Source organism: Xiphophorus maculatus, chromosome 10 (genome assembly GCF_002775205.1).
Source record: "Xiphophorus maculatus strain JP 163 A chromosome 10, X_maculatus-5.0-male, whole genome shotgun sequence".
In the NCBI taxonomy this organism is placed as follows: Eukaryota; Metazoa; Chordata; class Actinopteri; order Cyprinodontiformes; family Poeciliidae; genus Xiphophorus; species Xiphophorus maculatus.
Genome location: NC_036452.1, coordinates 6,389,852 through 6,410,591, shown reverse-complemented (window position 1 = coordinate 6,410,591; position 20,740 = coordinate 6,389,852). Strand labels below are relative to the sequence as shown.

The 20,740-nt window shown below is 36.7% G+C and overlaps 1 protein-coding gene across 2 annotated transcripts in view; it reads right to left on the bottom strand.

Annotated features, from left to right (window-relative positions):
• Positions 1-19,260, bottom strand: part of ccdc186 (coiled-coil domain containing 186) — a 28,695-nt gene extending 9,435 nt beyond the window's left edge. The window contains exons 1-14 of one of the 2 annotated variants that reach the window (XM_023341549.1): positions 19,130-19,260; positions 15,607-16,504; positions 14,656-14,782; positions 11,957-12,085; positions 10,417-10,629; positions 10,021-10,140; positions 8,706-8,810; positions 8,284-8,382; positions 6,601-6,687; positions 6,379-6,521; positions 4,731-4,986; positions 3,601-3,790; positions 3,346-3,444; positions 2,590-2,818 (exon numbers count right to left, since the gene is read on the bottom strand). In XM_023341549.1, the coding sequence (XP_023197317.1) occupies positions 2,590-2,818; positions 3,346-3,444; positions 3,601-3,790; positions 4,731-4,986; positions 6,379-6,521; positions 6,601-6,687; positions 8,284-8,382; positions 8,706-8,810; positions 10,021-10,140; positions 10,417-10,629; positions 11,957-12,085; positions 14,656-14,782; positions 15,607-16,484 (2,675 nt within the window). In that variant the 5' untranslated portion in view covers positions 16,485-16,504; positions 19,130-19,260. The remainder of the gene's footprint in view (positions 1-2,589; positions 2,819-3,345; positions 3,445-3,600; positions 3,791-4,730; positions 4,987-6,378; positions 6,522-6,600; positions 6,688-8,283; positions 8,383-8,705; positions 8,811-10,020; positions 10,141-10,416; positions 10,630-11,956; positions 12,086-14,655; positions 14,783-15,606; positions 16,505-19,129) is intronic. The other variant, XM_023341550.1, reaches the window with a different exon arrangement.
• Between the last annotated feature and the right edge of the window lie 1,480 nt (positions 19,261-20,740).

Sequence of the window (20,740 nt, the reverse complement as noted above, 5' to 3'; positions counted from 1 at the left end):
ATGATTCTGTGTTTGTCACATTTTCTTGACTGAATTAAATGAATTTTTCAGTGATATTTTAGTTAATTGAAACATATCTGTAAATCTATGTAGCAAAAAAAAGAGAGAAAAAAAGCAGGTCAATGCAAAAAGCAAAAGAAGTTGCCACCATATACTTTCCCCATCCATCCACTTTCACACTCACAAATACAACACCTGAGCTAGCACAGACATGAAATGAAACTTACCTCTGACTAGTCTTTCAAAGGTCCATATATATGGACCCCAAATCCATCACGATAGTTTTTAATAAAACAAAAAAAAGTGACGTAAATTACACATATGGCTACATGATTATAGAAGCGGCATGCAGAGATCAGCGGGAGGATGACAGATGCGAGAGACGGCTCGGAAACATGCAAGATGACAATTTCTCAAACGTATAACTCCCCAGTTCCTTTTTTTCCCTTTTAGAAAGCAGCAACACATGGAGGCACATTGAGAGGTGGGAATGATTTAGCCCAGAAGATGCAAAGACAGAGAGATGGGGCAAAATAAAATAATACTGCAAAAGGAATCAAATAGTTATATTTTATCTGAAATTGATTGAGAGTAACACAGCCTTAAATCTTAGCAATAAATCTAAAAGGTAAGTAATGTTTGAAGTATCTGACGCTAATTTGTGCATTTCTGACATATTTGAAGTTACCAGCTACTGATTTTGCAGCTGTCAGATCTATAGTTTGATGACAGACAAAAAGAAATGCAACACATTGAGCTTTAACATCTGCTTCAAAAATAATTAACAGTGATGAGAGGATAAAATGCCCTACAGATAAATAGGAATCTTGAACAGAAGGCATCTGCTTCCCAACATTATCCAATCGATTCCAGTCACCTGAACAGACTAATGGGGTTTGATGATGTGCTTTTTTATGGTGGATTTGTGTGAGTTCATGTGGATGAAAACTTTTCTGAAACCGAACACATTATTTTTAACAAAGTGGTGATTTTTATTTTCAAAAAGACCTGGCTACATGTGGACAAGGCCTTAGTATTTAGCATGTAGGTGAAAAAGTAACATTTTGTCCAGAGATGGGAGTCTTTTGTCTTTCTTCTTCCACAGAGATCAGATTTGTGGAGCTAATAATTGTACTGTCACTAACTTTATCTACTGAAACTTTACCATGACCCTCTGGCTGATTTTACTTCAGATTATTGCTCTCCTGGTCCGTCCTGTCAGCTTAGTTTGGCAGCCATGTTGTAGGCGTGGTACGTTGACAGTTCTGTCAAGCTCTCTTCATTTTCAGATGATAAATTCAACAGGGTTGCGAGAGATTTTAAAGTCTAGGACATAGTTATTACCCTAACCTACCATTGTTCCACTTTATACAGTTGCTGCTTTATGTTGGTCTATTACATAATATTCAAATAAAGTACACTTAAATTTGTGGTTTATTTTACATTTGCAAGGAACTGCAAAGGTAAATTGTGTTCAAAACGGTCTTTGTTATACAGTGATTCTAAATTAAAGCCCGTTACAAAATTCTGACTTTTTTTCTCAGAAAATTAAAGTCAGAAAAAGTCAGAATTCAGAGGAAACAAAAAAAGTCAAAATTAGGAGAAGACAAATAAAAAGTCAGAATTAATTTTTTTGTTTTTGTTTGCAGTGGTTCTAATCTTCTTCCATAAGTAACAGCTACAAATCAGAGAAGTGCTTACTTCTTTACTTTTCCCCCAATTCTTAAATAGATTTTGTTCTGACTGAACTTTATGTTTCGTAAAGAAAGCCAACATCCCATTTTGCAAGTACACAAGCTGCAAAATATAATGTAATGACAGAACACAAAGCTGTGCAGGAGATGCTGTAAACTAATAATTAGCTTCCTGACCCTAACAGCTCCTGATCTTCGCCTTCTACAGTTCTTGTTTCTTTATTCATCATCTTCCTCATGTTTTACATTCAGACTTGTCAATGTTCACCAGGCTATCCTGGAGAGGATGGGGACAGAGAGGCAAAAAGGACAAATTCACATCCATACTCTGGGTGGTGTAACACCCCCCGGGCTTTGCTGAGATTCTGCCAAGCTAAATTTAGCAGCGAACCGTGGGATTCGTCCTCAATTTTAACTCTTAAATGTAGGTTGAGCCTAATAGATTCAAGTGCAGAAAGACAAGAAATTAGAGGTGAGGCTCAGGAGACGACCCGAGACAAATCCAAGTCAATAACTTTATGCGAATAAGAGTCATTTTCACATGAGGAAAATGTACAATCCTCATATGAGTCAATTTCCCCCGGATTATCTACCCAGATGGAAGAAAACTGCTGGAATGAGGAGCTGATGTTATCTCAGGAAGGGTTGTTAGTTTTGTTAAAGGCAGATCACAGAAATCGTCTCCACAGCACGATTCAAGATTCCTGCAGCTAAAGAAGTCGCTGCAAGCTCTGAAACCCTGAACCAAAGCTTTTCTGGCATTTTGTTTTCTGTTATTGTAGGCTCCTATATCGCACACTTAACACACAGCTACATTGATCATTTCTGCATGATTTATTTGTATATCTTATGAAACAAAACCTTTTGTTTTGAACAACTGGACCACGCCACTCACTTAGTCTTTTTCCGGATCTCTTCCACCAGCTGTTTAATGTGATCCTCCATGAACTCGATCTTTTCCTGCTTTCTCGCCAACGCCTTTTGCAGACGGACAATCCGGTCCACAAGGACGGCCTTGTCCACCTCTGGGAAGCTGTCCACCACCATAACGGAGGGACCGGACTGGCTCTCTGGCGACCGCTCCTCAACGCTGCTGCTCCCACCTTGGCGTGCGTTTAGGGACCCTGATTGAGAATTGGAGACACCAGTTGTTTTATATTACAATGTCATCAAACACAGAACTGTATTCAGAACCACAACTGTTGCATTAATCACCACGGTATCACTGCGCACCAAAGAACAAAGACTATGATGTGTTGACAAGTGGAAAATAGAACAAGCCAGACAAGCCGAGGGCTGCTATTAATAGTTATTTATTTATTAGTAGAGCCACAGGCTGATCGACTCCATGCTACGCCGCATTGATGCAGTAATGTATGCAAATGGAGTCCAAACTAAACACTGAGCACATACACAGCTCAAAATATTTTTTCAGTAAACTGACACATCTAATTTTCTGAAAATGTAGTTAGTTGTGAGCTGAAACAAAAGCTTGGTATACATTTATATCGGAAATTAATTATCGTTTATTTTATTTTAATAAATTAAGATATAACCTGATGCCAATAAAGTGGGAATATTATATTTAACAGAAAGTAAGGAGTATGAAAGATTTAGATTAAGAGTGTGACATTAAATGTTAAATACTAACCAAATTTCAGAGCAGTACCTGAGGAACTGGAGCGGCTGCCCATACTGCTGGCGTCCCGGTCGCAGCCGCCATTCTCAACCTGCTCCAACTTTTTACGGGCTGCAGAGAGAAAACATCATCGTATCAGAACTAAACAAAACAGAGCTGCACAGAACTCAAACACTGAAACCCTGACATTTTTCTGCACGTAAAAAACTTAAGTGACTTGTAAGACATTTGCCTTTTATGCTAAATTAAGTAGATGTAGTATCGAACCTTGTGTTAGTTGTTTCGTGAGGTCTTTGATGTTGGCAGCTTGTTTCCGTTTCTGGGTCACCAGCTCGTCTCTCAGCTCCTCCACTCTGGTCATCAGCTGGGCCACCTCTGTCTGTAGCGCCGCCCGTTCCTCCTGCAGGCCCTGCACCTCCTGGCCCCTCATCACTTCTTCCTGTTTCAGCTGTCGCGACTGCAGATTTATAGGAACGCTGGTCATTATACAGTGGAAATACTTGTGTGCAATGACGTTTTTAATTGCTTAATTGGGTTAATTTGGGTTTTTGAAGATTTAATTTCTGGAAAATGTTGATTTTTTTTTTCCACCAATGATCTCCTTGGGTTTCCATAGATTAGAGTGATCTTCTTTAACAAATGTGTTTTAAAGTTTCTATTTATTTCAACTTTGAACACAGGTCAGTTCTATGATGGAATATTAGAGCCAGTTGAAGATTTATTTATTTTTCTTTTTTTACAAGAAAAAAGTAATAATTTAGGAGAAGAAAGTAGTAATTTTATGAAAACTCCCACATAAAAATTAAAAAAATTAAAATGAGGAATATTGAGCATCTCCTTAAGTTGTACAGTTTTACAAATAATATTTAATATTTAAAATAAATACTCAATCCTTTAACACATCAGCATCAACTTATCATCAATAGCAGGACTTTGAAACGACCGTGTGTATTAAGACAGATCTTTCATGTCAGATCCTACTAACTTAATACCTAAGCTTCATGAAAACAACTTTTTTTCATCATATTATAAGAAACAAATACACTATTTTACTAGAAAAAAAATCCATACAATAACGACTATATAGTAGTAAATAAACAAAGATTCTCGTAGCCTGGGCTTGATAGTCCGTTGTACAACTCACAGAAAGGATGATTGAAATAAAAAACCCTTTTAGAAAATATTTTCTGTCATTTGTTTTGTTTTTGCTTTTTAAAGCGAAAGATTAAAGATTTAAAATCAGAAATCTGGTATGAAAAAAATAAATCAGATTTTTACTTTTCAGCCAAATCACCTAGCTCTCCTAGTAAGATATTATGTATGTGTTTGCTATAAAAAACCATCTCTCTCATCAACCCCAGACCGTTTCTCAGTGTGTCCCCTCTCAGCATCCTTACCTTGTCCTCCAGGAGCCTGCTGGTCTCCTCCAGCTTCGCTTGCAGCTCAGTGAAGCTGCTGCTGACCTGATCCAGCTGAGACTGCAGCGCGTTGCTCTCCGACTGCAGGTGGGCGTTCTTGCTGCTCAGCTTCTCGGTGAAGCCCAGCAGCTCAGCTTCACGCTCCCTGCTGCCTTGAACGTCGCGCTGGAGGTCGGCCATCTGACTGGTCAGGCTCTCCACTTCCTCCTTGAGAGAGGTGATCTCCTGTTTGTCCCTTCATAAAACAACAAATGTGAGACGTGTTAAAATCTTAAAACAACTGTTAAAGTAGCGCATGCTAGAAAAAAATGAGAAAATTCATATACAAGACATCAATCCAGCAGAGGTAGAAAAGTTCCTGAAATCCATTGCTGTAATAAAACCCAATCTTTACTCAGTTTTTGTACCAAATTTGCAATGTGCACGTGATAGAAGAGCTCTTTATCCAGTATAAAGCCCAGGTATTTATAATAAGTAAGCTCAATTTGCTCACCAAGGGCAGTGGTAATCAATAGAAATATCTTATAGCCTTTGGAAATGTGAGAAAACCACTGTTTTTGTTTTATTCACATTCAGACAAGTATATAAACGAGACTGAACTATGATAAAGTCAGACTGTAAAAACTCTATAGCATGTGAGAGTGAAGAAGAGCAACAACCGATTAACAAGTCATCTACATAAAAATGATAAAAGGCATTTGACAAATTATCACTAAAGTTATTTATATGAATAAAAAATAAAAACGGTCCAAGTTACCCTGCGGAACTCCTTTTGTAATTTCAAGGAGAGAGGAAGAGGAACTCAGAGGTTTCTGTTTGACAAATAGTCAGAAAAATGGTTAATCAGATTCACTACCATCATGGCAGATGTGAAGTAAAGAAGACAAAATGCTCTAATTAAGTCAATATGTTCTTCAATATGGTTTTAGTTTGAAGGTGTGTGTTAAATCTGTCCTGTCTATCATTTAGGGATCTAACAGGAAAAGGATAAATACTATTATTACTACAATTCAACGTTTTTTTATCACTAGCGTTTCCATAACAAATGTGCGCAAAACTTCTTCAATATTCTGCTAATGTCGATGTTTCCATTAAATAAGAAACACAAAATCTCATGAATATGTTTGTTCACCTGCTAAGTAATAAAAAAATGCAATGATCCTCCAACTACTTCCTGTTGTTTCCTTCTTCGTGGTTTGCACCAGTGGCAACATCTGGTTGTTTATCTTGTGACTCATGTGATGCAAAAATAGTAAATAAATTGTTTCCATAGCAGTTTTGTGAAATAAAACAATTTTGATATGGGCCAAAAAAATCCCACATCATTCTAGCGCCAAAACATTTGATCAAAAAACTTTTTTTTTTTTCCGAAATTGGTGCATTTCCATATGCAAATTTATTTTCGAAATGTCAAGTTGGACAATTGTATGGTCAGTGGAAACGCAGCTGATGGCAATCAAAGCTGATAAAGAGGGTGTGTATTTTATTGGAAAAAATGAAAACTAAAATAAAACTTAATTAAACACGTTCCAACCGCAATTTGGTTATCAAGTGATTTCCACACAGGGCTCATCTTTGTAGTGTGTGTCTGCTCGAGCTTTATCGATAAAAACTTGTGCATGTTTACCGTTCATGCTGCTCCTGGAGCGCAGTGACCTCGTCCAGTTTTTCTCTCTGCCGGCCGATCTCAGCCTTCTGCCGGTTTATGATCTCCCTGTATTTGGTCAGCTCATCCTCCCACCGCGGCCGCTCGTCCTCCAGACACTTTAACTAAGGAGCCAGACATCCTTGTTAGACGGAGGTTAGACGGCTCGCTGGTGCTACACAAACATCACTCCGGATGACAAACCTTAGTGCGGAGTGTTTCCAGCTCATCTATGCTTTCTTTGTAACTCTTCTTCAGGTCCTCCAGCTCTTTAGCCTTTGCTCGATGCATCTACAACAGGAATGAGGTTCTATTTTATATTTGTATGCCTTGTATTCTCATGTGTTCTTTTTTCTAGAAAACAAGGCCGTCAATACTTTATGTAGCGTCATTACACAACAAATAGATTTCCTTGTAAGCCATGTATTGAGTTTGTTTCTTTATGAATTCATTAGGGATGTGAAACAAATGGTGTTTTTTCCCCCATGTTTTGCCTCATGTTTTTAACAAACTCATTATTGGTGCTGCCGCTAGTTAACTTTTCCAAGAAGTCATTAAAGGCCTCCGGTATCCACGACGACGCAGCAGTAATGGGGGTTCTGGTAAATTCTATTTCGTCCATTCATCTTTTCGCATCCAATTTAAATGTAATCTCCCAACAAGTAATGGAAACAGTTTTGTTTGCATAATTTATGATTTAGGTTGCTTCATCATGAGTGTATGAGATACATAACAATAAATATAGGTTCAGAGGGATCGGTGGGCCGGAGTCAAGGTTCGAAAATAAAAAACTGAAGAGCGTCAGGTCAGCAATTTTATTTAACGTCATAACAGACGGCAGCTTTTGTTGGAAACTTCCTTATCAAAAAATTGGACTCTTCTTTCTGCTGCTGCAAACATCAGAAATTCAAATGTAGGGACTTTTTCTCTTTTCGTCTTTTTGGAGGCATTTACACTGAGCTGTCAGCATCCTGTAAAAAATGAAGCACACCCTCAAATTAATCTAACTAGGTGATGTCTTCTGGGTTCGTTGTTGAAATGCAAGGCTTAATATTGATTATTTCTAGGCCATTTATTTTTAAAGTCTGATTCCCGTTAGAGTGTGGCACTGAGAGAAACAGGCCACAGTGTTTGGACCGAGTCCATCCGTTCGGTTGTGTGCATGCGGAGCATCAGAGGCAAAATTACTGCAACTGCTACGTTAAGGCAAGCTGAGAAAAAAAGTGGAGAAACAAACTTTAAATCAGGATAATTAATAATACACTTAAAAATAAAGGGAACCTGTGCTGTGATTTGTCTTTTAATGGACAATCACATAGAAAAAACAATATGGTATTTTTTTCCTTGCTTAATCTACAAAAAGATTCAGATTTAGACTTCTTGCATAATAATGTAGTTAAAGGAAAATCACTCATGCTATTCCAAATGTTTAGCAATAAACATTTCAAATTTTGCATTTATAATTAACCTCCTTTACTGTGATAACCCAACAGACTGATCTGGATCCAACCTGATTGAGCTATTTTGTTAAAAAAAAAAAGAAAAACCCTATTTCTGTAATCTATAAAAGCTCAAGTGGTATCAACACTTTTGCAAAGACAACAAAATCTGAGGATCCATCTTCTATTGATGGTCCATATTTTAAAATTACTTGTAGCTAATTTTATCTCCATATTAAATAAATCAGAGCCCACAGGACGCTTATTTTATCCACAGTATTATTTTCTTATCTGTTATTCCTTTGTAGGCATCACAGTGATCACACTGCCAGCTGAAATGTTACAATCAGTTATTTCATTTTGGGAATAAAAGGAAGAAAAAGCGCATTGAGAAAGAAGATGAATATGTAAAAAAAAAAAAGTTTTAACTTTAGATAACGTGCGTCACCTCTAACTGGTCTGTTTGCTCCTGCTTGTGTTTCTCCAACTCTCCTTTAGTTTCCTTCAGTTTAGCGTCCAACTCGTTGGATCTGAGCTCTTCTGATTCCTTAAGAGGACATAAATTATTGTTTTAAGTACAGGTGCATAAAACATGAGAAACAACAGTAAATTACATTAATATGTTCTTGTGTTAAATTATAAAATCATTGTCTGGTGTGTTATGATGTCAGAATTAGTAGTTCTGATAAATTTTTCTAGGAGAGTCAAAACTATTGTGGCTCTTTACTGCCACCATCTGACACATTCAACCACATTCAGTCTGGTCAGGTTTGCACCTTTACCTTAACTTTTAATAGTAACAATAAAATCAATACAAAAATAGTCTTTTAATTTCTGTTGTGATCATGATCAATCTATCACGCAACAAACCTGGTACGTTCGGATCATGTCCTGGCAATTCTTTCGGATCTGTTCCGTCTCTTCTTTGGCCTGAGCCAACTTGGATGTCGTTTCTCTGAGCTTGTCTTTTGTTTCCTGGACACAAACAAACATGAAGGTGCTTTTGTAGAGGAAAAAATAAAAAATGAAAAAGCCTCTTATCTCTCAGAGGGTTCAGGTTAAAACCTCAACACTCATTACTAATTTGTTTTTATCTTTTCTAGCATTTTTGCAAAAGGAGAAACAACAGCCAGATCTGTGTGGCCTTCAGCAACTCCTGAGCTTTTGCACCCTCTTTTGTTTACTGTTGTTTTTCTGCTTACAGGGAGTGGGAAAAAAAGAAACTGTTCTTTTGTTGGAGCCGTTTTTCAAAAACAGCTACAACAACAGCAGCAATTTCCTTCCAGGGTCATTACAGTGCAATTCCGATTTCATTTCATTCCCAAATCGCACATTTAATCATGTTATTTTGCAGCCTGTTGAAAGAGAAGGTGATCGTTTTTATCCTGACGTAGATCCACAACTGGTCAGGTGTTTTTTTTTCTGTTTTATATCATACAGGGTGGTATGTATGATGTATAAAAACTGAAAACACACAAAAGAACATTAACATTTCGATGATAATTTTAACTTAAAATGCAAAATGGAATCCTAATACCAACATCTGAGCACAAGAATCATAATCAATAAAATACAGACAGCTTCACATGTATCTGAACACTTAGAGCCACTGTGGATAGAAAAAAGTTAATAAAAAATAATAATAAAAAAAGAAAAGGAAATTTCCACCAAAAAATCTCAGAAAATTTATAGAGAAAAAAGAAGACACTTTCAGAGTTAGAAAAGTCAAATATTTGCTTGAAAATATTCAGAAATGTCTTGATTAATCTCAGAAACCTTCTGGGAAAAAAACTAGTTTTAAAAGTCAAAAAATTCAACTTCTGAAACTCCAAGTTTTTCTCTCAAAAATTCTAAACTTTTCAAACTCCAAAGTTTCCTCTTTTTTGGCAGATATTTACTAAATTTTTTCCCTTATCTAAAGTGGCCACAATACACCGTCGTAGAATACCAACACAAGCTTTGTTTTACTTTACCCATTTAATGAAACATTTTAAAATTATAGATAGATGTAAATTTAAGACCAAAAAACCAATAAACAAAGGACGGTAGGGGGATCGTACTTTATTCCAATTAAGAATAACAAAAAAAACCAGTAATGCCAAGCTTCTTTTTTTTTTTTGTAAAGATTGAACCCAGGCTTGTATTGGCAACAGAGAATGAGCAAAACCAAACTTTGTAACATTACCTTATGAGCATCTGCTTCACTCTTTAATTTGTTCTGGGCCCATTTGACTTTGATTAGATGAGAGTTGATCTCCTCTTTTAACTTTTCCCCTTCTCGTGTCAGCCGGCCAACCTCACCCTCCTGTGAATAAAGGAGCATACGAATGAGACTTAATTAATGTACAGAATAACAAAAAAATGTTGATTAAGATAAAATGGCTGTTTGAGATCGAACATTCTGTTAAACTGATACTACTTAAGATATAAACAAGTCAGTAAAAACACTTCTGTCATTTATTTTCCGTCGTGAAATTGAAAACATAAATCTGAAACTTTGTCCTTTTCAAGGTTAAGGGGTAAATAAAGCTGATAAAGTTTTTACATATTTCAAATAGAAAGTATTTAAAATGTAATTGACCTTGGCGTCATATAGCTGCTGCAGCCGCCCCTTCTCCTGAGCCAGCTGGTTCCCGCGCAGCGCTTGGCGGTCCACCTCCTTCAGCGCTTCCCTCAGCCTCTTCTCTAAACTCTCCTTGTCCCGTCTCAGGTCCAGAGCCTCCTTCTCCCCCCGCACATATTTCATCACCATGGCCTCCTTCTCCTGCCGTGCCTCATCACACTTCTTGTTCACCTACATAGTGCGGTCGAGTTAATATCCAAATTTTTTTTTCTACAGGTTAGTCGCAATAAGTTAGAGCATAATCAAAACAAATTCATTTCAGAAGCTTATGTTTCATTTAATACACTTTCCAGATGTTTTTTTTAATTAATTATGATAATTTGGCATGCAGCTAATGAAAAGTCAGTTTCATTGGTATCTTTAATAGAGAAATGTTGTGTTGCATCCTGAGCAATAACTGGGATGAACATCAACTTGACAGCACTCCAGCATTGACAGCTTCCACAAGAAAAGGTAAAGAAAAAACAAGTCACTGTTACTACAACTGGATGCTCACAGTGTGCTACATTCAAGCATATTGACAAAGTTGAGTGAAAGGTAAAAGTGTGGTAGGAAAAGGTGCACAAACAGCAGGGATAAATGCTGCCTTGAGAGAATTGGTAACGTAAAGCCCTTTCAGGAATTTAAGGGAAATTCACAACTAATAATGCAGGTTATCGATGAATGACTGCATCTGAAGTTGATTGATTTTATTAATCAACCATCGATTAATTGATAAGCGGCCATTTTCCTAAAAATGGGAGTTTTTAGTTTGACATAGCAGATGTCTGAGGTAATGCATAACCTTCATTTTGCTTTAAATGTTTGTGCTTTGAAAGAATGACATAAAAACACAAAATATAAAGTAACATTTTTAAAATAGTTATTAAGAAATACAATATTTTGATGCATGTCTCTTACAAGATAGGAAAATAACAGCTTAAACCACATTGTAGTAAAAGCTGTCATCATCATTATTCTAATTTAGTTTTGGGAATACGAAAATTCAGTTATTGTCTCAAAGCTTCAACAAATTAACATAAACAAACGATCTGAACCTCGGGGCGGCAACAGTCGACTATGACTGGGTCAGTGCTGAATGATACAAGCAAAGGCCCTGAGAGGGATTTGGAGCATAATGTAACGCGTACTGTTCAGTGGACAGTGAAATTAAAAATTGTGAAGTGTGACAGAACTGTCAAGAGAACAGCAGCCAGCACGGCTTTAACCAGGTGAGCAGAATCAGGAAGAAAAACGTTCTGCCAGCAATATTCGTTTAGCAAGCGATTTAACCTGCAGCAAGAGGAGTTTGGTGAGCCATGACCTTGAACGTTCAGCTACTAGTTTTGTGCAAACATTCATAAACGACATGGCAGCAGAATTATTATTTTTGGGCCAACTGTGGCTAAAAATAGGTAATCTTTTTCCAACTTTAAAGCCATGCATAAAGCGGAGTCATGCCAGAAATGCAAAATAAGGGTTGGATACAGTTTGAGATTAGTTTCATATACAGTCAAACCTGTTCTATCCTGTGAGAGGTCTCCCTATGCAGCTGCTGCAGAGCAGCTTTGGACGATTGCTCCTGGTGGATCAGTTTCTCCCGCGACTCCTTCAGTTCTTTCAGAAGCTCCTCCACCCGCCCCTCCAGCTGCAAAAACAGGGAGAACACGTCTTGAGCTACCCAAACCTGAGCTAACTGACGCGGCAGGATTACAGCTGAATCAAAAGGCTGAAGGAAAATTAGGCTCACAGAGGAATGGAACCAACACTTTCTGTTACAGAAGGAATTTCCCTGAGAAGATTTGCATTAAATTACACGGCATAGGAAAACTTTACTAAATATTACTTAAGGTTACGTTCACGCCGCTGCCTGAAGTGACCCAATTACGATTTTTTGCCACATCAGATTTCTACTGTGCGGTCGTTCAAATTTCCAAATATATGCTACTTGTATGTGATCTAAAGTGTGAACTACAAAAGACCTAAAACTGTCCCGCATGTGGGGTAAAGAGCGCAATAATGTCACAGAGCGTGCTCTGTGTTTTGCCAACTGCCATTAAAAGGAAACTCAGTGTTTGCAGACATAAACATGGATGCTAACAGTGGAGCATAGTTTGTGATTTTGAAGTTGCCAGTATTAATAACTTAATCCTCATTATAGTCCGCCATAGTGATTGTTTTTCTATCAGTTTGCGAGTATCAGGGCGCAGAATAGTGACATTTGTCGAGTATCAATGACATTCAGGACCTGGCTGTTAAAATTCAGGTCTCATTTGAAGAGATCGGATACGTATCGAATATCCAAGAGGCCTGGGTCGCATTTGAAAAAAATCTGACCTGTGTTGTTCAGACTGTCATAAAAAGATCGCAGGTCGCAATAAGAAAAAAAAAAGAAAAAAAATCACAATTGGGTCACTTCGGGTTGCAGTGTGAATCTTCATTATTGAAAAAAAAAAAACTCTCCAATGTATACATCAGACTGGAAAGAACAACAAAATGTGATTTAATCAGACACTGTGCAAACAAAAGAATAAAGAAAAATATATACCTTTTGTATACCTTCATGTTTACACATTAAAAAAAAATCCATTAGATATTGTTCCAGTTATGAGAACAGGTGATTTAAAATTTCACATTAGGTCCTATGAAGAGGAGACCACTTTAGTTTTTGGTAATCTAATCAAATTGATTTAAAAACAAAACAAATGTACACAAATGATGTCATCTGAGTTTAGATCCCAATATCATTTTCTTCACCCTTCCAGAATGCTTTGTTTGACGTCCTTAATTAGCAGCTGAACAGGACTGTGGAATAAATTGAGTTGGATTGGAAAGCTGCGGTGATGGGTGAAGCTTAAGATTTGGCCGTTGGGTTGTCTCCTAATTTGCACAACAGTCAGAGCAGGCTAAACTACTCAGGGTTTAAATAATAACAGTGAGTGATACACAGCCTGTACCCTGTCTGCAATTAATATGCGTTTAAGAAATTCTTTTTTTTTTAAAAAAACAAGAGAAAGGTTAGTAGTTATATTTTTTTGATAAGTCACAATGCAAAATATTATAAAAAAATAATGAAAATATAAACTATAGTCTTTAGAACTATATAGCTGAGGTGACAGCTAAAATAATCAATACAACAAATATTGCAAATATGAAGCTGCTGTGTTGTACATTTAAGAAAGTGATATGTAGGACATGCATGAAGTAAGGAAAGACTGCAATCACCTTCATCATAGATAAACTCATAGAAAAAAATAAACATATAGTCTACGAACTACTGTTAAAATAGAGTTTTTTGTCATAAAAACAAGAGAATAAAAACTAAATCTGTCAAGAACTTTATCCCACATTGTTGAACCACTTTATGATTGGGTAAACACTTAACGGCAATTCAAATTAATCTGATAAGCCTTGATTAAAAGCTCAGATGTCCTAGAAGGATTTTTCAGACATCCTTTAAATAAAGATAAGAGTTTGCAGAAAGATTAAAAGTAGCAGAAGGATCATAAAGAAACTAAATTTTCAAATAAAATTCCTTAGAAAGCTGAAGTTAGAGACAACAGCTTCTCCAGAAGAAAATATTTTCAAAATAACCTAGGAACAGTTCAGATCAAAATTAAAAATGAAATCTGGGTGGTTTCCGCAAGAAAGTTGTGGAAAATATGGTAGACTTTGAGAACCCTTTCATTTAACAAAGTTTCAGCTTATGGGTGTGCACACCTCTGGACACAGATAGTTGTGGTATTTATTTAAGATAACCTTTGCTTCTAACAGGTTTGTTTGACTTTCCATTCAATTATAAAGATTAAATGTCACATTAAAGATGTAAAAGGTCTCGTAGGGATTCGTCATGGTCTAATTTTTTTTGTCACAGTGTTAGACATGTTGCAATGCCGGATGAGAAAGAGAGGAAGCAAGAAAAAGTGATTTTAGAGCAACTGGTACTGTCACTGCAGCTTCACAAAAACATCACTGTCAAGTTCCCCTGATCAACAATGCCATTCATAAATGACAACTTGTTAAAACAGAAACAAACTCGACAAAGACTTCTCCTGAAGGTTTTCCCACAGATATGAATATATTTGGTAAAAAAAAAAAATCAGCTAATATGAGGATTTCTTCTTCACAAACACATGACAACATGACATCTACCTTCTACAGAAAAGACAACTACTGCAAAATCTCACTTCAACAAATCCAAAAAAGAAAAAAAATTACCTTTTTAATGGAGCTCATGTGTTGCTTCTCTGTTTCTGCTCTCTTCTTCAACTCTTCCTTCATGTTGTCTTTTTCCGAGCAGATACCCAGGATCAGTTCTTGATGTCTCTTGTTCTCCTCAAGCAACCTAAGCAAAAAAGTTCAAATAGACTTCAAACACTTGAAGTCCTTCAAGAATTTAGGTGCATTACATCTTGGCAGGGTAAACAGGGTATCTACAAATGTCAGGAAGTCAAATTTAAGACTTTTTAAGACTCTTTTTGTGCCACCTTGGATAAAATTTAAGACTGAAAAGTTGGATGACTCTGCTGTATTACAATCAAACACAGCATAAGTTGAATTTTCTGAGATCTGTTTGTGGCTCTTGGCAGCAGCTTTATGCTTCTCACAAGTTTGTTGTGCCAAACTTAAGTTTTTGTTTATTTTTCACAGCATGCAAGTAGCCTTGTAAGGGTTTGGAAACAGACATGAACCAGTTGCAAAGACGAACAGTGTACAACCGTCTAGCAATAAATTTGCATTTAGCCATAATCAAGACAAAAAGAAAAGCTAGGTAGCAAGGATATATTAACAGCTGATTACCAGGAGGTTCAACCAACTAGAGTCACAAATTGCAATTTCTCTATCTTTTTTATGTATGTATGTATGTATATGTATATTGTATATTATGTATATACACATAACCTGCATTTTAACTCGAGTCGAGCAAATCTCAATCTCGTTGTAATCTGTTGATGACAATGACAAATAAATCTTATCAATGAACATGTCTGTGAGCGACTCCAACATTTGCCAAACAGACGAGTCCCATAAGAAAAAAAAATCTACATATGTAGAGTACCTAGTCCTGCCACAACAAAATGTAAGACCTGTGATTAAAGTATTTAAGGCCAACTCACATTTTTCTTCCATGAATTTAAGACTTTTTAAGGATGTGTGTATGAAATTTACCTTTGAATAGCCTTCTCCTGTTGAGTGTACTTGTACTGCACACACTTCTCAAAGACGTCCATGCAGCCCTCCTGGTCTCCTGGGAGTCCATTGACAGGGGAGCTCCCTTTCCCTTTCCCTTTGCTATCGCTTTCAGACAACCCACAAGCTAAAAGCTCTGACTCCAGCTCATCCAACAGCGACTCTTGCGACAACGAGCGCTGGATCTGGGAAATAAGCTTTCGGCTGCAGTCGGTGTCGAAAGGGCTCGACGAAGATTGTAAGGGGATGGAGACGTTGGCGGTGGTCTGCGGGCTTGAGGCCGGCAAGAAGCTGAGCATGTCGGAGCTCGGAGTGGACGGTCCGTTAGAGATCCCAGAGGTGGAGGAGTCTGTAGGGGAGTTTTTGGAAGTGCTTTGGACAGAAGAGGGTGAAGGACTGCTGTCGACAGCAGGTGACTCATTGTCATGCTGAGCTGTTGCGTCAAAAGTCAATAAGGTCTCCATTGTCCCTTCGATAACAGGAGGACTTTCTGCTACATCCTGACTGGCAGCAGCAGCCTCATTTGAAAGACTAAGTGGAAGTCTGTCAGTTTCACTAGAAACTTTCCCAGCATCACCTTCAACATCAGCAGCTATCTCTCTCACATCATGATGGTGCTCACTGCTTATCCGAGCTCCTTCTTCAGTCTTGATTAATCCACTTTCCAGCTGGTTCTCACCTTTCACCTGATTGCAAGTCTTCACGGCATGATCACTGTTCTCAAAGATTAATTCCTCCTCTTCAACATTCGACATACTACAATGACACTTGTCTCCAGAGCGTATTTCCTCTGTTGCTAATTTATTATGTGATCCTTCCATTTTCTGTGCAGCTGTAGTCGGAGCCAGATGTTTCATGCTCCGCTTACGGTTCAAATCTGGCAACGAGGAAAACAAAAACAAGAAAGTAAAAAAAAATTTTTTTCAGTATTTCGTTTACGTTTATCAGCAGAGAACTAAAAGTTCCTGGAAGTCATCGGTGTCATATCCCTGTGCCATTTGCATCCTGATCTGCACTTCACGTGCTTAGATCATCGATTAGCAAAGGAAAAACTTAAGGAATGTTCACAGACAGACTCAAGAATCACCAAAGAGGCGTGTTGTTGGCCACGCCAATGACAAGATTATTTTTTCTGTAAGGAGTGTGACTGCAAACATCACACAACTGATAGTTATTCAAGATTAATATATCTATAGAGCTTCATTCAACACCAAATAAAACAATCCTTAGAGATGCAAGTGTAAGCAAATATCAGTAGCCTTTACCATAATTTTTCTACATTTTTAAAGTATTAATAATGGTCTCAAAGCATAAGAATGATAGAGTATAAACCTGCTAATACTGTAGCAATATACATTGCTGTAATGTAACAAAATATGTCACAATTAACTGTTTACAGTTTTAAACGCCTTGTATTTTTCTGTTTATGTCGCATCTAGTTTTCCATTAGCTGCCTTAGTACTTTAGGTTCTCATTTTTACACTGATCATCTGGATACTTTTCTTTTTTATTTAGGATGATCTCAAGCTTTACTGTTTGTTCATCTATTTGGCTTGAAACTAAATACACAAGCTTAAGGTGAATGAATGCAGCAGAAAATCTAAACAAAATGGAAAAAATGGGAAGGGAGTGTCTTCAAAATCAAATATGGCTGCCTTGCACACAACAGCTAACAGCTAGTCGTAGTAAAAAAAAAAGTACCGGTATATGTATCTAATTTGCACTTTTAATTATCTCATTAAATCATTTAGACTGTAGTGTACTACAACCTCCTTCAGTGAATCTGGTGCTATAGTATTAAAAGGACCAGGATGTTGTGAGTAAAGTGAAACATTTAGGTCATATTTTAAGGAGTGATTTGTGTGATGATGATGATTTGCAAGTTGTACAAGCAGACTGATATTTTTGCACGTAAATTTAATATGTTCAAATGGCCATTTTTCCAGCCTATTCTTTTTTTTTTGTTCATTTTTTTAAACACAGCTCACTTGTGGTGCAACTACAGTAACGTGGTAATAAAGAAACTACACATTTAAAATCAGGACACATTTAAAATCCTCCAAAAGCTTCCAAGACGGAGATATCTGCATCTTCAATACTGTCATGATGACCAGTGTCCCTACTTTTTATGCCTTATTGGAGAAACTACATGAATAAATGTAGTAATTTAATAGCTAATGCTCTGTTGACAACGAATACCTCAAATTTTAAAACAATGTAACAACTGTTTGCATGCTCTATTACAGTTGTATTTATTCTCCTCTTTTGTTGTTTTTATTTTATTGTTTATGAAATGGACTAAATTTGTCTTGAATAAAGCTTTTCAGAAGAGCGTAAAATTGTTCTAAATATAACATCATTACCTCTTCAATACTCTGCAGATGAAGTGCAAGGAGTAAAATAATTTTTTTAATTTATTCTCAACCCAAGTAAGCACATTCAGATTAATGTAAACATTTCCAAGCATAATACCATTCCTTATTATATTTGATAAACCTTTTGAAAAGCATAAAGAAAAGAAAATTGTATGCTATGACCAAAAACAAACAAAAAAAAAACAATAATGGAAATAGAAAACAGGTGACATGCAAAGAGGTCCATGCTAAACTTGTAAAAAATTAAATGTCTTTATCTCAGTATGAATCATTAACTGTTCATCCAACACTGAAAGGGGCTGTGTCAGCATTTACTGTGTTACTAATCCATGGGATGATTCAGAGTTAGTAGGAAACTTATTAACCTTAATTCAACTTCACATTTTTATTCAGCAATACAACCATTTTACTGCTATACTTGTTTTTAAGGAATCCACAACTTCCCAGCAGGATTTAACCCCACTCATTTGAAGACCATCTTCTTGTATCGATTTAGATGTTCTTTCATAAAAATATGGCTTATAAACCACAGCAAACCAAGCTTTAAGCTCTCCCCTTAGCTTTCCATATGTGATGTAATATTGTGACATTCACAATGTTTTCTCTGCTTCCATTAATGGAAAGGTTTAGCTAGCATACGTACAAGGATGCTCCTCTGACAGGTGTCATAACAAACATCGGAGTTATTAACATCGTGAATGTATTATTTCATTATTAAATTAAACATTTCAGAGTACAGTAAATCGGTGTGCAACAATAAGCAGCAAATCGATTAGTTTTTTTAAAATAGTGCTTGGAGTTTTATTTACATTCCGGTGCATTTGACGTTAGCAGTACATGCCCCTCTGGCTTGTTAGCATGCTAGCCTTGTTAGCTAAGACATGGCATCAGGGCTTACTGTCGGGCTACAAAACGAGTTAAAACAGCAAATGCTATAATAAAACACTATAAAACCATAATGTATGATTATTACCAAGCTCTAGGTTGGCATATTTTAATGTTAAAAGCCCGTCTCTGTTTCACCTAGTTAGCTAAGCTAACCCAGATAACACATACGTTAACTGAGGCTAACTGCTAGCGTGTAACACCGACACAGAATGAAGCTAGATAAAGATAGCTATACCCACCAGGTACCAACGAGTCATCGTGTATGTCCGTGCAATTTCGGCCACAGCACCCTGTTTATCCAGCTGATCGCCCAACTACTCAATGCTATGACACATCAACAAATATGGCCACAGCAGGAGAAGGAGAAGGATAGAAACCAATGAATGCCAAGTGACAAATGACGTCAGTCTGACGTTAACACAAACAACAGGTACACCTGCAGGTCTGCCCGGTATTTTCGAGTAAATCCACACCAGGTAAAATGTAGGTGAACCGCATTGCAGCTGTGGCCAAAGGTTTGTAGGTTTGCAAAAAGTTGCTTTGTTTTGTGTTTGGGGGTACCTGGCTTTGATCTAGGTTATAATGATTAAATGCAACTAAACTAATCACAAAGTCTTCCTTGCATTGAAGCAGATTGACCTTCAACAATCATTTGATACTCTCATTCTTACTTCAGGGCATAATGTCAATGTGAACAGCTGATATTATTCCATTATTCAGATTACATTTGAAGAGCAGAGTGGTTGTTTTACAAAGGAGTGAGTGGTGCCTAAAACTCATTCATCACTAGTCAGCCATGGTTAAGGAAACATGAGCTGTCATCGCTGACTTGCATGAAAAAGGCTTCAAAGGCAACAATCATTCTGCATGTAAGGTTTCACCCAAATCAAGAACTTCAATGAAAGAGGTTGAGTTTCTTTGAAAAAAAAAAACAAACTTCAGGGTGCCTATGGAAAAGAAATTAAGTAGGATTATCTTCTGAAGAGGACTAAATTACTAGATGACACTAGGACTGGAATGCTAAAGGATGAAATAACTCTATGTTTTTCTTTTCTGAATACATATGTTCAAACTGTTGAAGACATAAAAAAAAACTTTCTGTAGAAGAAAAGGTGAATAAAATTTGTAAGCTTGTTCTTATATAACCAAATATTGTTCAAAAGATATGAAAAAAGGTTTTACAGTCATAACCAACAAGGAAGATTTCAATACATTAGTATTTAGATTTAAAAAATATATAAAATCAAAATGAGAAACAACAGAGTAGGAAAATGAAACATTAGACAAAGAACTATATAACCCAGTAAGCAGGGAATTAACTAATAAAATCTGTTAATAATCCAAAGGGATTGCAGTTGCTTTCATTTTCACTTTAGAACATAAACTCAGAACATTTAACCCTAAAATATAATGTTGACTTCAGGATTTATATTTATTTTCCCTTTCGGATTAATAAAGCGTTTTTTAATTTGATCGAAATTGCTTTGAAACAATCAATTGTGAGCAGATGTCAGTTTAAGCTCTAGTGCAGTTAAAATCAACAGAAAATATAACATGTACACCAGTTTGTGAGGTGGCTGAATTATAATGCTGAAAAAAGTTAGAACTGCTCCAGATCCTTTGCCCTTCCTGCTACTAAAATGTTGAATTATTTTTTTTTTTGGTTGTAATTTTTACACCTAGAATGCAGTGGAAGTGGACAGCGTTTTATTGTCGGAAGAAAACTACCCTGATTCCTGAAAAAGATTCCATCAGTAAAATAACAAAACCTTGGTAAGCGAAATTCTTATCAATATTCACCTTATTTTACAATTTTGACTGCTTGTGTTTTTGAAAATAAAATGAAAGAG